This window comes from Podarcis melisellensis (assembly GCF_964234715.1).
Source record: "Podarcis melisellensis genome assembly, chromosome: 6".
In the NCBI taxonomy this organism is placed as follows: Eukaryota; Metazoa; Chordata; class Lepidosauria; order Squamata; family Lacertidae; genus Podarcis; species Podarcis melisellensis.
In genome coordinates, this window is record NC_138538.1 from 64,530,034 (window position 1) to 64,544,016 (window position 13,983).

Below are 13,983 nucleotides of genomic sequence, written 5' to 3' on the forward strand. Positions count from 1 at the left end.
TTTTTCCTGGAAGTATTCGGTTCTTCTAATCAATCTATGGTTCAGAATGATGAACCAGAAACAAATGTGATCACACATTTAAAAATTCTGTTTCACAAAGGGATAGCTTGAAGGGAAACACAAACTCGGTAGGGCAGGGTATTAATGGGTACAAAAACCTTTATTATACATGGAATGTACCTGCCTCAGGGATGGAGAGATCCCCTGAAACATAAAGCATGCTATCTGAGAGTCCTGTGCCAAAGGCAGGTAGTGTTTCTTTTAGAGCTGGCTTGGTTACAGCCCAGAGGAAATCTGGAACCTGTCTTTATAAATATTGAACTTGGTTCAGTTTAAAAGATAGCCAACAAAAAAAAGCTATACTTTCATCTTGACTGTATAGTGATTGCTTTTTCTATGGAACTATGATGTGATAGAGAGCTGTACTGTTTGTTCCAGCAGGACAAAGGATGAACATCCTTTCTAATTCTCTTGATTGTACTTCTTCTGTGAGATGCGTGTTCCTTTTTGTAGTCTAATGGCATAATACTATTACTATGTAGCTGTACAGCACAGAAAAAATGTTATGATGTTAATAAAAAGAAATATTTAAAAATTCACTAAGGCTAAGCCAGAACTGAAGTGAACTCTACTGCCAAAGAGCAGCACCACATGTAAATAAACGGCGGACTAAGTCCAGATCTATTAATGTCAATGGGAGTTTGGCCACTGAGTTAAAAAGATGTATCCATGAGTTGAATATTCATGCCAGCTGCTGGGGTTTGTCCTGAGAAATATGGAGCTGCCTTCCCCAACATGTGACCCTCCATGGCCAGCGGTCAAGGATAATGGGAATTGTAGACCGACAATTTCTGAAGGGCACCAGGCTAGAGAAGGCTTGTCTAATAAATACACCAAGTGATGTCAAAGAAACACTGTGTGATAATGTCAGACATGGTTTGCATTGGACATTGGGTTGAGTGGAGATTAAAGAGACATGGAGCAGCGGCAGCTGTGTGCCTTATAAAGCTTCGGCTCTCAGTGAAGTTCTCTCGAACAAAATTGAGATGCACATTAAAGAATCTGCTGTTGATCATTAGCTCTGCATCCCAATTAAAAAAGCAACTGTTCTATTCATTATTTGCATGGATTGTTGCTAACATTATAAAGAATTCATTTTTAAAACTTTTTATTTTCTCCCACTTCTAATTACCAACATTTTCCTGCTATAACTACAGCTTTTTACAGTAATGAAGAACAAAATTATTGAACCATGGCTACTCTACCAGCTTTGTTTCATATTGGATTTTTTTTTGTCAATATACCAATCATTTTTATTTCCCCCCTATAATTACAACAGTCAATGAGAGCAGGTAGTTCATGCTTTGTTTCCAAGAAATGTGTTAAATGAATGTAATTATATTTAATCGGGATGCCCATTTAACTTAAGGCAACAATTGCTTCTCAAGTAAATTAGAAGTTACTTTCCTATGAATAGGATAAGCATCAACTGTACATGTATTTACTTACCCACAATTCCTAAAGCAATGTAACCCAGGATGACCACAACGAAGATGACACAACAGAGAACGTCTGTACAATGCCTAAAGACAGAACATATTGAGTAGTTACACAAGTGTCCCATAATACAACTGTGAACCAAAATAAAATTGAATTCTTGGTACACTGTAGGTGCAAATTGCATCTTTTCAGCATATCTATCCATCCACTGGCAATCGCTTTCAGTGTGCTAATCCTTCTGCAAATCTCATTTTCAAAGCCACAAGTATCTTGAGCCAAAAGTTCCGTGGCAAGAATTAACCGTCCAAAATGCCAGTAAGATATAAGCAAGGCCAAATGTTTATATGCTTGCTCCTAGGAAGGAGTAGCTTACATAAAATGACAACGCACATATCCGTGGACCACTTATGGGTTTAGGCATTACTGCAGTGCAAAGCATGATCATTCTGGTCATAGGAGCAGATTTCCTTCTTAGTCCATGAAAGTGTCCTGTAAATTACAAACAGCATACAAATTTACAACTTCTGCTTGTTTGGGGGAGGGGTGGTGATTGTGTTTATTGGCCATGAGCAGAAAGAAGCTTTTCAACAAGATTTTTAAAAATAGAGATAATATACATTGGTGGCATTAGTTTGGGCAGTTCAGGACCTGACTGCCTTTTTTCAGAGCTGAATACAACTTTAATTCTAGATCATGGATCACCATTTGAAGCAGAGAAAACCTGGTGAACTACTGCAGTTCAGTGTCTTAATATTCAGCAGCTCAGTGATAAGATTACTGTGTGAGTGGATGTATGTGCAAGTCCCATAGTGCTCAGGGAGCATCCCCTCACAGAACAATGCCACCACATGCCTACTCAAGAGTAAGAACAACTTAATTAAATTGCACTTTGTTACAGGTAAGTAGGGTTAGGATTGCAGCCTCTGGGTGTTAGTCCCACCACATTAGACCTATTGAAGTTAAGAAACATTGACTAACTTAGGTTCAATATTTTCAATGGGTCTGATCTGAGTAGGCCTTGGCTGAATATAATCTTCAGTCTGGAAATAAACCCGGTAAATTTAAGATCATAGAACTGTAGAGTTGGAAGATACCCTGAGGGTGATCTAGTCCAACCCCCTGCAATGTAGAAATCTCAACCAAAGCATCCATAGCAGATGGTCATCCAACTTTTATTTAAAAACTTCCAAGGAAGGAGAGTCCACCATCTCTCATGGGAGTTTGTTACACTGCCAAACAGCTCTTACTGTCAGAAAGTTCTTCCTGATGTTTAGTCGTAATCTCCTTTCTTGAAACTTGAATCCATTGGTTTGAGTCCTAGCCTCCAGAGCAGGAGAAAATGAACTTGTTCCAACTTCCATTTGACAGCCCTTTAGATATTTTAAGAAGGCTATCATATCTCCTCTGTCTCTTTACCAGGATAAACATACCCAGTTCCCTCAACCATTCATCATAAGGCTTGGTTTCCAGACCCTTTATCATTGGTTGGCCCTTCCTCTTCACATATTCCCACTTGTCAATTTCCTTCTTAAACTGTGGTGCCCAGAACTGGACACAGTATTCCAGGTGGGGTCTGACTAAAGTGGTGCTGCTATTACTGTTCTTGATAAGGAGGTCTGACTAATAGAGTGGTGCTATTACTGTCCTTGATAAGGAAACTAGATTTCTTTTGATGCAGCCTGGAATAGCATTAGCTTTCTTTGCTTGTGCATCACACTGTTGACTCATGTTAAGCTGATGGTCTACTAAAACCCCTAGATCCTTTTCACATGTACTACTGGCAAGTCAGGTATCCCCCATCTTATATTTGTGCAGCTGGTTCTTCTTACCTAAGTGTAGAACCTTAAGATACTTGTATGCAGTGTCCACAGATGCACGTATAACAACTGCTGTATCAACACAACTTTCATGTTTGAAACAGTCACCAGAATAAATTGCTTTCTAAATTATTTATTTAGACAAAATACTTCTCAATGGAGGTAGTTCTCACATTCAGCTATAAGCCATCAAGGAAGAAGAAATAAAATACTGGGTGAGATAAATGCACGTGGATCAAATCCCTAATAATTTTCACACCTGGGAAAAATATATCTGAAGAATTTGATTGTCCCATAGAGCACTGACAGAAAAACAGCAGGTCACTTAGCTTCACCAGTCAAGCTGAAAACCCCCACAAAAGGTAAATCCACAAGGAGGGGAAAAGAATATAACATTGAAGTCACTGTTAAAATAAATGAGCCAGGAGGAGTGGTGAGAGCACAAACATGTGAACAGAGCACATACTGCAAATGAACACCAGTATTTCTCAGCACTCTAACTTTAAGCTAAGTGGGTCAATCCACTGCACTTCTCTATACCTAGAGAGATATTCATTGTATCCAACTTAAAATATTTTACAGAGCTACAATCTGACCTATTTTTCAGTTTCTGATTTAATATTCCTTCCACTTTGATTTTGTTCTCTGCTTTCAAGAATGCATTTGAGTCAACAAGTGAATCAACCCAACCCTATCTTCATTAAGTAAATAAAATTCAAGGAGTCTTTCACAGAAATGGCAAAGGACCACAAAGACTGCATAGATTCAAGGTGTTCGTTCCAGCCTATTTTTAGAGCAGATATTCAAGGTGGACTGATCTAAAGTATAATTATGTGTGCACTCAAAACCTGCTCTTGACATTCTTAGCTTTGCAATTGAAGGCCATCCTGGAAGTGAAGCTGGCAAAAGCCTTTAACGAACTTGAGACTGGAAGAGGGCACATCTCAAGAAAATTAAGTCATGGGTAATGCAGCTGCTAAGAGTGTGCTCAGCCTCAATCCATAAAAGGGCAGTGAAATCAAGGATCTAGGGGCAAACTTTCTAGACAGGGGAAAAGAGGAAATGAGAACATGACAATAAGGGTGAGGTTAGGGGTTCACCTCACTGACAGCCATCCTGACAGTATATTTTAAAATACAATTTAAAATATTTATAAAGTTCTCATGTTATTAAAAAAAAAATCAGAAAAGATATATTTGCAAAGGCTGCTGTTGCCTTTCAAGGCATTATCTTTGAAAATGCACATTGCTATTTTAATAAACACCTATTGTACATAAATTTGATAGAATACAAATTAGAATGCATAGTGTAACGTAAGTTGGATTCTGGGATTCAATTGGTTAGAGCGTGGTGCTGATAACACCAAGGTTGCAGGTTCAATCTCTGTATGGGACAGCTGCATATTCCTGCATTGCAGGGGGGTTGGGCTAGATCCGTGGTTCCCAATGTGGGGTACAAGCCCCACAGGGGGGGGGGAATTTGATTTGTAAGGGGGAAAATTCGAAAATACGTTATTAACAGTTAATGAGCTTCCAGGCTTCCTCTACGTAAATAGGAGTTCGCTTTTTGAATAATAAGAATTATATGTCATGGGAGGGGGCATCAGGATTTTAGAGATGCTTAGGTGGGGCACTGCCAAAAAAAGGTTGGGAACCACTGGGCTAGATGATCCTCAGGATCCCTTCCAACTCTACAATTCTATGATTCTATTATATTCATTGGGGACCAAATTTAAAATATTTCACAGAGCTAAGTGGGTTCCTGCAGTGCCAGGCACTGGGTACCACAAACACCCAAGGATCAAGGTTTCAAAGGTTCAGGACAGTGTGACAGATAATTCCTCTCTGATGAGGCAGAAGCTAAATGAATCTGAATCTGAATTATTCATTTGGAACTGCAGTTATTTAGGTAAGCGGGTGGCGCTTTGGGTTAAACCACAGAGCCTAGGACTCTGGCGGTTCAAATCCCCACGACAGGGTGAGCTCCCATTGCTCGGTCCCTGCTCCTGCCAACCTAGTAGTTCGAAAGCACATCAAAGTGCAAGTAGATAAATAGGTACCACTCCGGCAGGAAGGTAAACGGCATTTCCGTGTGCTGCTCTGGTTTGCCAGAAGCGGCTTAGTCATGCTGACCACATGACCTGGAAGCTGTATGCCGGCTCCCTTGGCCAATAATGTGAGATGAGCGCCGCAATCCCAGAGTCGGCCATGACTGGACCTGATGGTTAGGGGTCCCTTTACCTTTACCTCTGAAAGTTCTGTTCAGGGGGTTAAGAGTTACTGTCGCAATGCAATGAAAGCTTCAATTTGCCTTGTGAACCTTGTCTATTTGGACTGATAGGGATTTACTCTCAAAAAGAGGAAGTGGGTGACCAGTGCTCTAATTCAGATTTGCCCCAAACATTTAGTTCAGGTGTTACTTTTTTCTGGTTTTTAATCAATGCCATTACAAGCAAAGCAGTATCCTTTCCGTTAAGATGGCCAATAAATGCTATGACCTTTCACTAACACAAGGGTAAATCAACTACTTCAAGACTGAAGCACTATTTCATTTTTCAGTGCATGTTAAAAAGTGCAACATTTAATTATCAAACAAAGAAAACTAGAACACTGCAATTGTTCAGTAACATTTTCCCCCCTCTTTTTAAGCAACATTATAAATTTACATAACTAATAGCATGATAAACAGCAGCCATAATCAAGACATTCTAATCATATCTTCCTTGTAACATTTGTAACATTTGGTGCAGTCATCCTCCGATGAGTACTTACTGTGTGTATCCTAATTTTTGGCCTATATTTTATTTTGAATGTCACACACGTTTTACACTGCTGCACCCAACAGAGGTTTCATCATGATGGAAATATACTACACATTTGTAAATATAAAGCAGGGATATTAGCTGTTTCAGCAAAACACGCACACAACTTGATGAGATTATGACATAATCTCTTTCTCCCTGCAGGATACTAAATGAACCATAGCTCTCTTCATGTGGTGTGTGAGAGGTGGGGAGGAGGTAGCAGGTCCAGCAAGCAGGTAAACAACAAAAACCAGAGGAGGGCTTTGGTTTTATGAGAAAGAAAGAGATTATATATTAATCTCATCAACATGGGGCTGAGCAACAAAGATACAACAGAGATATTTGGTTAAGGAAGTGTCATCCCATTCTGCCCTTTATTGTATAGACTATGAATTCCTGTAGAGGAATTACATGAGACAAAATTATAGAATAGAATTTAGATCGAGACACATCCTGAAAAGCAATGATTTGTTCTAAATATGAATAAGTGGAAATTGCTACTGTGTGGCGTTGCCAAATTTCAAAAAGTGAAAATCCAGATAACAAAAGCTTTAGTTTTAGTTTTTACGAAGCATTCTAATGTTCATTCTTCTATAGTGCTGAAAACCTTGTCCAGCAGTTAAGGCCTTCTTTGTGAAGGTTTATTTGCAAGTTTTTATGTCTCTCTTCTTGTTTTGTTTTCATCTACAGCTTTCCTGTTTTGATTTTAAAACTTTAATTTATGCTTCTCCTGTGACCTGCCTTAAACCACCCCTTATGCAGCTGAGCAGAGTAAAACAGAGGCTCACAACAGGCTTAAGAGTCCAAACTATGCTTGACTTTTTTTAAAAAAAGGGAGGCTTTTGACGTTAAAAAAGGTAAAAAATAAATAAATCTATATACCCTAAATATATACCAGTTGGTGCAGGAACCAACCAGAGGAGTGGTGACCTAATCTTGAGTGGTGCCCAGGACCTGGCACAAGATAGTATCAATTCTTCGGCGATTAGCCTTCTTTATGGTCCAGGTCTCACTTCCATACATCACTACTGAGAAAACCATGGCTTTAACTATACAGACCTTTGTTGGCAAGGTGATGTCTCTGCTTTTTAAGATGCTGTCTAGGTTTGTCATTGCTTTTCTCCCAAGAAGCAGACGTCTTTTAATTTCGTGACTGCTGTCACTATCTGCAGTGATCATGGAGCCCAAGAAAGTAAAATCTCTCACTGCCTCCATTTCTTCCCCTTCTATTTGCCAGGAGGTGATGGGACCAGTTGCCATGATCTTCGTTTTTTTGATGTTGAGCTTCAGACCATATTTTGCGCTCTCCTCTTTCACCCTCATTAAAAGGTTCTTTAATTCCTCCTCACTTTCTGCCATCAAGGTTGTGTCATCTGCATATCTGAGGTTGTTGATATTTCTTCCGGCAATCTTAATTCCGGCTAGGGATTCATCCAGCCCAGCCTTTCACATGATGAATTCTGCATATAAGTTAAATAAGCAGGGGGACAATATACAGCCTTGCCATACTCCTTTCCCAATTTTGAACCAATCAGTCATTCCATATCCAGTTCTAACTGTAGCTTCTTGTCCCACATGGAGATTTCTCAGGAGACAGATGAGGTGATCAGGCACTCCCATTTCTTTAAGAACTTGCCATAGTTTGCTGTGGTCGACACAGTCAAAGGCTTTTACATAGTCAATGAAGGAGAAGGAGATGTCTTTCTGGAACTCTCTAGCTTTCTCCATAATCCAGCGCATGTTTGCAATTTGGTCTCTGGTTCCTCTGCCTCTTCTAAATCCAGCTTGCACTTCTGGGAGTTCTCGGTCCACATACTGCTTGAGCCTTCCTTGTAGAATTTTAAGCATAACCTTGAAATGAGTGCAATTGTGCGGTAGTTGGAGCATTTTTTGGCACTGCCCTTCTTTGGGATTGGGATGTAGACTGATCTTCTCCAATCCTCTGGTCACTGCTGTGTTTTCCAAATTTGCTGGCATATTGAGTGTAGCATATTGAGTGTAACATATTGAGGGCTGCGGAAACGTTAGCATACTCTAAGCAACTTTTGTTGTTGCTATCATTTTCTTTTATATTTCTTGTACAGCTTAAACAAATTGGAAAGCCTTTTTTTTTTTTTACATAGTACAATTACCTAGAATATAATATAAATTTCACACACCCATCCCAGGCTGCCACTGCCAGTATATAAGTTCAGTACCATGACTGAAATAGCTTGTGCCCAGGAATTCAGTTCTCAGCTATGGTAGCATTAAATATTAAACACATGCAGTAAGATTAACATAGGAAGGTTGAATACTGAATAAACTTAGGTGCACCGCACGGAGATTCATTTCCCTACAGTGCCTTGTACTGAGCTACTATAAATTCTAACAAAGTAGCAAGATGTTAGATCATATCGGATTGGTAATTATGTATTTCATATTCTGATGGTTAAATAAGTCTTTGACATTCTAGTTCAGCTGCAAGGTGTCTGTATGTTAAGTTCTACTCTAATAACTATGTTGTTGTTATGGCCGGATAGCATATGTTAAATGCATTTTTCTAGTTTAAGGCAACATTTTTCTGCTTGGGTTTAAAGGGAAAATGTATCAGCAAACTTGTCATGAAACCAAATTACAGTGCAGGTTATGCACACAGCTTATGCTTTTTGTTCCTCCTAAATCATTGCAGAGCAAAAGAAGCGGGCCAATGTACTTTATTGCGGCAGTGAGAAGAGAATAATCTAGGAGGCAGAAGCCTTGGTTTTTATCAGAGCCATATAGAAGCATATTAAACCAGAACACATTTCAGACACAATTACAATTTGTGCATGATTAATAATGCCCATGGCATTTTAATATATTTCCCTCTACTATTTAAAGAAATAAATAAAAAATGATAAAGTATGCAGCTAGCTGAAAAATAGAACATCTAGAACAGGACAAGCCAACTTGGCACACACATGTGCCATTGTGCCCACCAATACCTCCTACAGTGCCCAGCACTCAGGGAACATATCTTCAAAAATCCACAATGCATTAGAGACTGTTTGCTCTTTCTGCTTGGTTGAAAGCTCAGCCACTCCTACATCGAGTCTGCACCCTTTAAAATGTCCGCATTTCATTAGGAGCTAGGATTGGACACCCATACTCCCACCCATTCTGTGGGGGAAAGAGGTGGGAAAAGCTTTTCTCTGCCGCACTCCAAACAATGGTATCATCAGTTAGTGAGCAGTGTTTGTGGGTACTGAAGGAAAGAAGGTTAGGCATTCGGCTTCAAGCTATTTAACCCCTCCCTGCCTCTTGCTGCTTGTCATCCACCCTCCTGCCCTTCATAGGCATCACTGCTCACCATTGTATGCAGTGTGTGTGTGTGTTTTGCCTATTCTGTACTGATTTGGTGGCAGATCTGCTTAATGAGTGTCAGCCATTAAATAGGTCCATTGTGTGGGAGTTATATACTACATTATCAGGTAGTTAAGGGCATTTGTCAAACTTTGGGCACCTTGAAGCATGAAGGGTGTAGTCCCAAGACTTGCCTTCAAGGCTGTGGGACACAGGCAGGCTGAGGAGCATATCTGAGGCCAACATACAACATGTCCCCCGAGTTGTGCAGCCCCAGAAGCAGGTGGAGCAGTAAGGCTAGCAGTGAGGGTTCTGTACTCCCCTGAAAGGATGGGACAAAAAGCTCATGCACTATTTATTATGCGCAGTTAGTATCTGACACTAAAACCAAATCTTTAAATTGCTAGGAGGCGGCTGTTTTTTGCCGCAAAAGACTAAAATGGCTGTTTCTCTGGAAATTGTTACAGAAGTGGATAGAAAATCATAATTGAAGAACTGGTGACCAGGTTAATGGAGCACCCTAGGTATCATGAGGATAACACACTAAAAAGGAATAGTTGCCCAGGGATTACTATAATCATAAACCATATCAGCAGCCCCAGGACAGGGAGGTATAGAGGGGGGGGGGGGACCGGATACTGAAGTGCGGGTTGCGTTTTCCACCTTAATACTGTAAGCTTTCCTTTCTCAAACGTTATTCTTAGTACCTTATTAAAACATCTGAAATTGGTATTTTTTAAAAAAGGTGGCTTATACCTATATAGGCATACCAAGGATTATCTGAACTTCTTAGGAACAGCCAGTTTCATTTGCTTTCCCTGTGCCATCCCTTCCCACTTCTGTTATCTGCTTGGAAACACAAAGACTATTCAATAAAGCTAAGCCTATTTTACAAAGCAGCCCAAAGCTTCAGTTCTAGAGGGGGAGAAAGCTGGCTATCTTTCAACCTGTGAAACTAAGCAAAGTGCTCACCATTGTCCAACACATCCAGAGGTATAATTAAATAGGGCTGAGGCCTTGCAACAACCACAAGCAAAAATCAGCTTTCTGAATTTAAGGATTGTAAACTTGGGGTAGGGAGAGAGAGAGATTGAAGTTACTGAATTATGGAGTCATTTTTGCGTAGCTAATGTAATATCCTGCAATCAATCAGTTGAAAGAGTATATTTTCTTCTATTCCTGTTAATTTCAGGGCCTCTCTTGGCCACCAATTATAGCTGTTTTTGTTCATATACTCTTGGAGGTTTAATTGGGGAATCCCTTCAGGCCTTCACAGAGAGAAAATAAAGGTCATTGGGCATAGCACTAATACGCCTGTGATTTGTGACACTGCCTCTTGAAATCATGGACGTGACCAAATTAAGAAGAAAGATCTAATCTTATTAGTCTCATGCAATGAAATGGTACTGTAGTAATCCAAGGGGGAAATGTATGGAAAAGGTAAGGAGTAAAAACCAGAAGACAAGGTAACCAAACCATGCTCTAATTCTTTCAATGATTTTTGTGTGTATGTTCTAGTTTGGCAAAGTTTGCACTGCTGTTAAGTATTAGCTTTGCCTTTGTGATCATTTATGTTAAAAGAAATTCTCTTCCTCCCAACAGTTCAGTCTCTATTTAGATACTTGAGTGCACTAAATGTGGAGGTGGTAGAAAGGAGCTGGGTTAAGAAGGGGTGTGTTTAGTGTCAGGTGGGATTCAAACATAATTTGCTTTCCCCTCCTACCTGCAGTTCCTAAAGGAGCTGCATTGGTTAAGGAATCTGAGGAGGAGCAGGGTGAGAACAGGTATGTGGTTGGATTGGTTTAATGCACTAAATATACTTGGAATGGGGGTTGTCTCCATTGAATTCATTATGCTTGAAGAATGTTCACACAATGAAACCTCCTCTGCTCCTCCCACCTAAATATGCATAGGAGGACTATTTTGTTGGCACTATTTAAACAGGGGGGATGCATTTAACATAACATGGCTTGCACCACTGAGCTGGTAACCTGTTACTTGATGTACTTCCTTCTCTAGAATACAGCCTTTGCTCATGGAAATTTAGCACTGCATGCTCATTCCAAGTATATTTTCTCCACTAATAGGAAACTTCTGTGAAAAAAATGCTGCCTAAAACATTTGTCGTTTGATAGGTAGGAGGCAGAGGTGGGAACGTGGTGAAAATCTCCATATTATTATTTTGTACTGAGACACTTTTTAAATGTAGGGATTTCTCAGAGGCCCAGATAAATATTTACACTGAAGGGTAACACAGAGATTATGGGAATAAATAATAGGCAGTATACTATTTATATTCTAGTGCAATGTTTGTTTCTATGTGTGCATTTTTACCTTTTGTATGCCATTTCAAGGGTGACAATCAGAAGTGGGATGAAAATTTGGCAGATAAAAATACATGCACACTATTTCAACAGAAGTGTGTTCAAGTGTGCATCACTGCTCTAAATTTTCCATTGTAAATGTATATTGCATGCGTCCAAAGGATTCATGTAGCCAACAGTTAAACAAAATATTAGTAGTTTAATCTCTCTCTCTCTCTCTCTCTCTCTCTCTACATATATAAAGATTGCCAATAGCTTTCTTAGTTATTACTAAGAGCGTACTGATTAAACTTAGCTTCTAATAGGAAATATCTATATTCATAATGTTTGTTGATATTTATAATAGTAATAATAACTATTCCAACTGAAACATTATTGAAGACTGAATTGAATTAAAGTGAGAAGGAATCTAATTTATGTAATCATGATTCATGCTGTTGGTGATTCTGTAAACTATGGTAACAGTACTCTTCAGAGTGTTCAAGTATTCATCTGTACAGAATCTAGATATGTTTGTGTGCACATGCATGTGCTGCTCGCTCTCCCGACTGATCCTCAGTGGAATCAGTATAGGGATAATGAAGCAATGATAATGATAATAGCATCAAATCAGTTATACCGGGACTATAAAGTAGTTACGTTATCTAGCATTTTCTGACAAAATGTAATTATTGTGCTTATTAGATCACAAAGTAACAAATGTTTTAATATTATTTAGATATGCATTAAAGTACGAAGAGGAAAACACAGAGGGTATTAAAGTTAAGCGCAAATAAGTCCCATCTGTTTCAGTGAGAGATAGTTAAAGATGTGCTTAATTCTCCCAATGAAATCAACAGGATTACTTAACTTTGGCCCACACTGTGAAAGTTGAGTTCACTCTTCTAAATGATCCGAGTGCATCAACTCTCAGTCGGGCATAATCACACAGCTGCTTTCTACGCTAGTTATCTAAACAACAGACAATTCCCTATATGCATACATTTAAATAAATTAACATATACAAATGGTAGATAGCTGGGTGTGTATTCCTCTCTGGAGAAGTGACAATCTAAACCTGATCTAACAAATGCATTTAAAATAATCTCCCATATGCTAATTTATTTATCAATTTAATTCAATTCAAGTGGTGTTTTCATGAAATAGCATCACTTGTCTTTAATTTGTCTAATTAATTGATTAAAAGCAAGACAGCTAATCAACTAAAAGCCTTTAATTACTTGACAGCTCTAGTTCTCCAATTCTATGAGAAATATTAGCCTTTGGGAGCAAATACTGCATCACTTGTTATATTACTGGTGCAGTAGTATCCAGAATCTGATGTATAATTCATAAAACAGCAACATCTGCACTGTAGTCTGATGCTAAAATTTAGAAATGGAACAACAGCACCGATGCACAGACAATCCCTTATGTACAATAGTGTAACAGTGTTCTATCATTCAAATACTATACATACAATACACATCTCAATGGAGAACAGCATCACAGCTTTCCTTTTATCTAAGTGTTAATCAAATCAGGCTACAACTGATACATAGAAGTTAACATATATAATCGGAACAGTATGGTCAGATAAGTACAATAGTTCAGTCTTGAAATCCACCCCCTACACACACCACAGACAGACAGACAGACAGACAGACAGACAGACACACACACACACACACACACACACACACGACACACAGGGTGAACCCTACTCTCCCACTGAGTGTGCATTTCAAAGGAAGGTGCAATCAGCTTCGGCTCCCTGAGTAGTGTACATGTATGGCATCTATATTTGCAAACTCAAGTTAGTCAAATTCACATGTTACATGTTTTGTGTCCACTCAAAACATCTGAAAGATAAATTAGAATTGCTTCAAAATGCAATGGTCAGGCTGTTAATGGTGGGTGACTACTGGGATTATGTGATACCACTATTGGAAACAACTGCACACATGTCCAATTTGTTTCTGGGATCAACTCAAAATGTTGGTCCCAATTCTTTACAGTTTGGGTATCTGAAGGACTACTTTTCCCCACACGAATATGCCCATCTATGAAATTTTCAGCATAGTACTCAAGGTCCACAGATACGTATAGGCAGGACCAGGGGAAGGTCTTCTTTAGTACCTGTACCAAGGTACTGGAAGTCACCTCAGAAGAGAGGCCCACTTTGCTCCCTCATGAATAGACTTCCATATGGAAATGTGCTTTAAGCTCTGTTAAA

At 39.2% G+C, this 13,983-nt stretch overlaps 1 protein-coding gene across 3 annotated transcripts in view; it reads right to left on the reverse strand.

Annotated features, from left to right (window-relative positions):
• The window catches only part of SLC44A5 (solute carrier family 44 member 5), a 154,089-nt gene that overhangs the window by 50,634 nt on the left and 89,472 nt on the right, over positions 1-13,983 (reverse strand). For all 3 annotated transcript variants that reach the window (XM_081914643.1, XM_081914641.1, XM_081914642.1), the window contains exon 3: positions 1,510-1,583. In XM_081914643.1, coding sequence (XP_081770769.1) covers positions 1,510-1,583 — 74 coding nt within the window. The remainder of the gene's footprint in view (positions 1-1,509; positions 1,584-13,983) is intronic.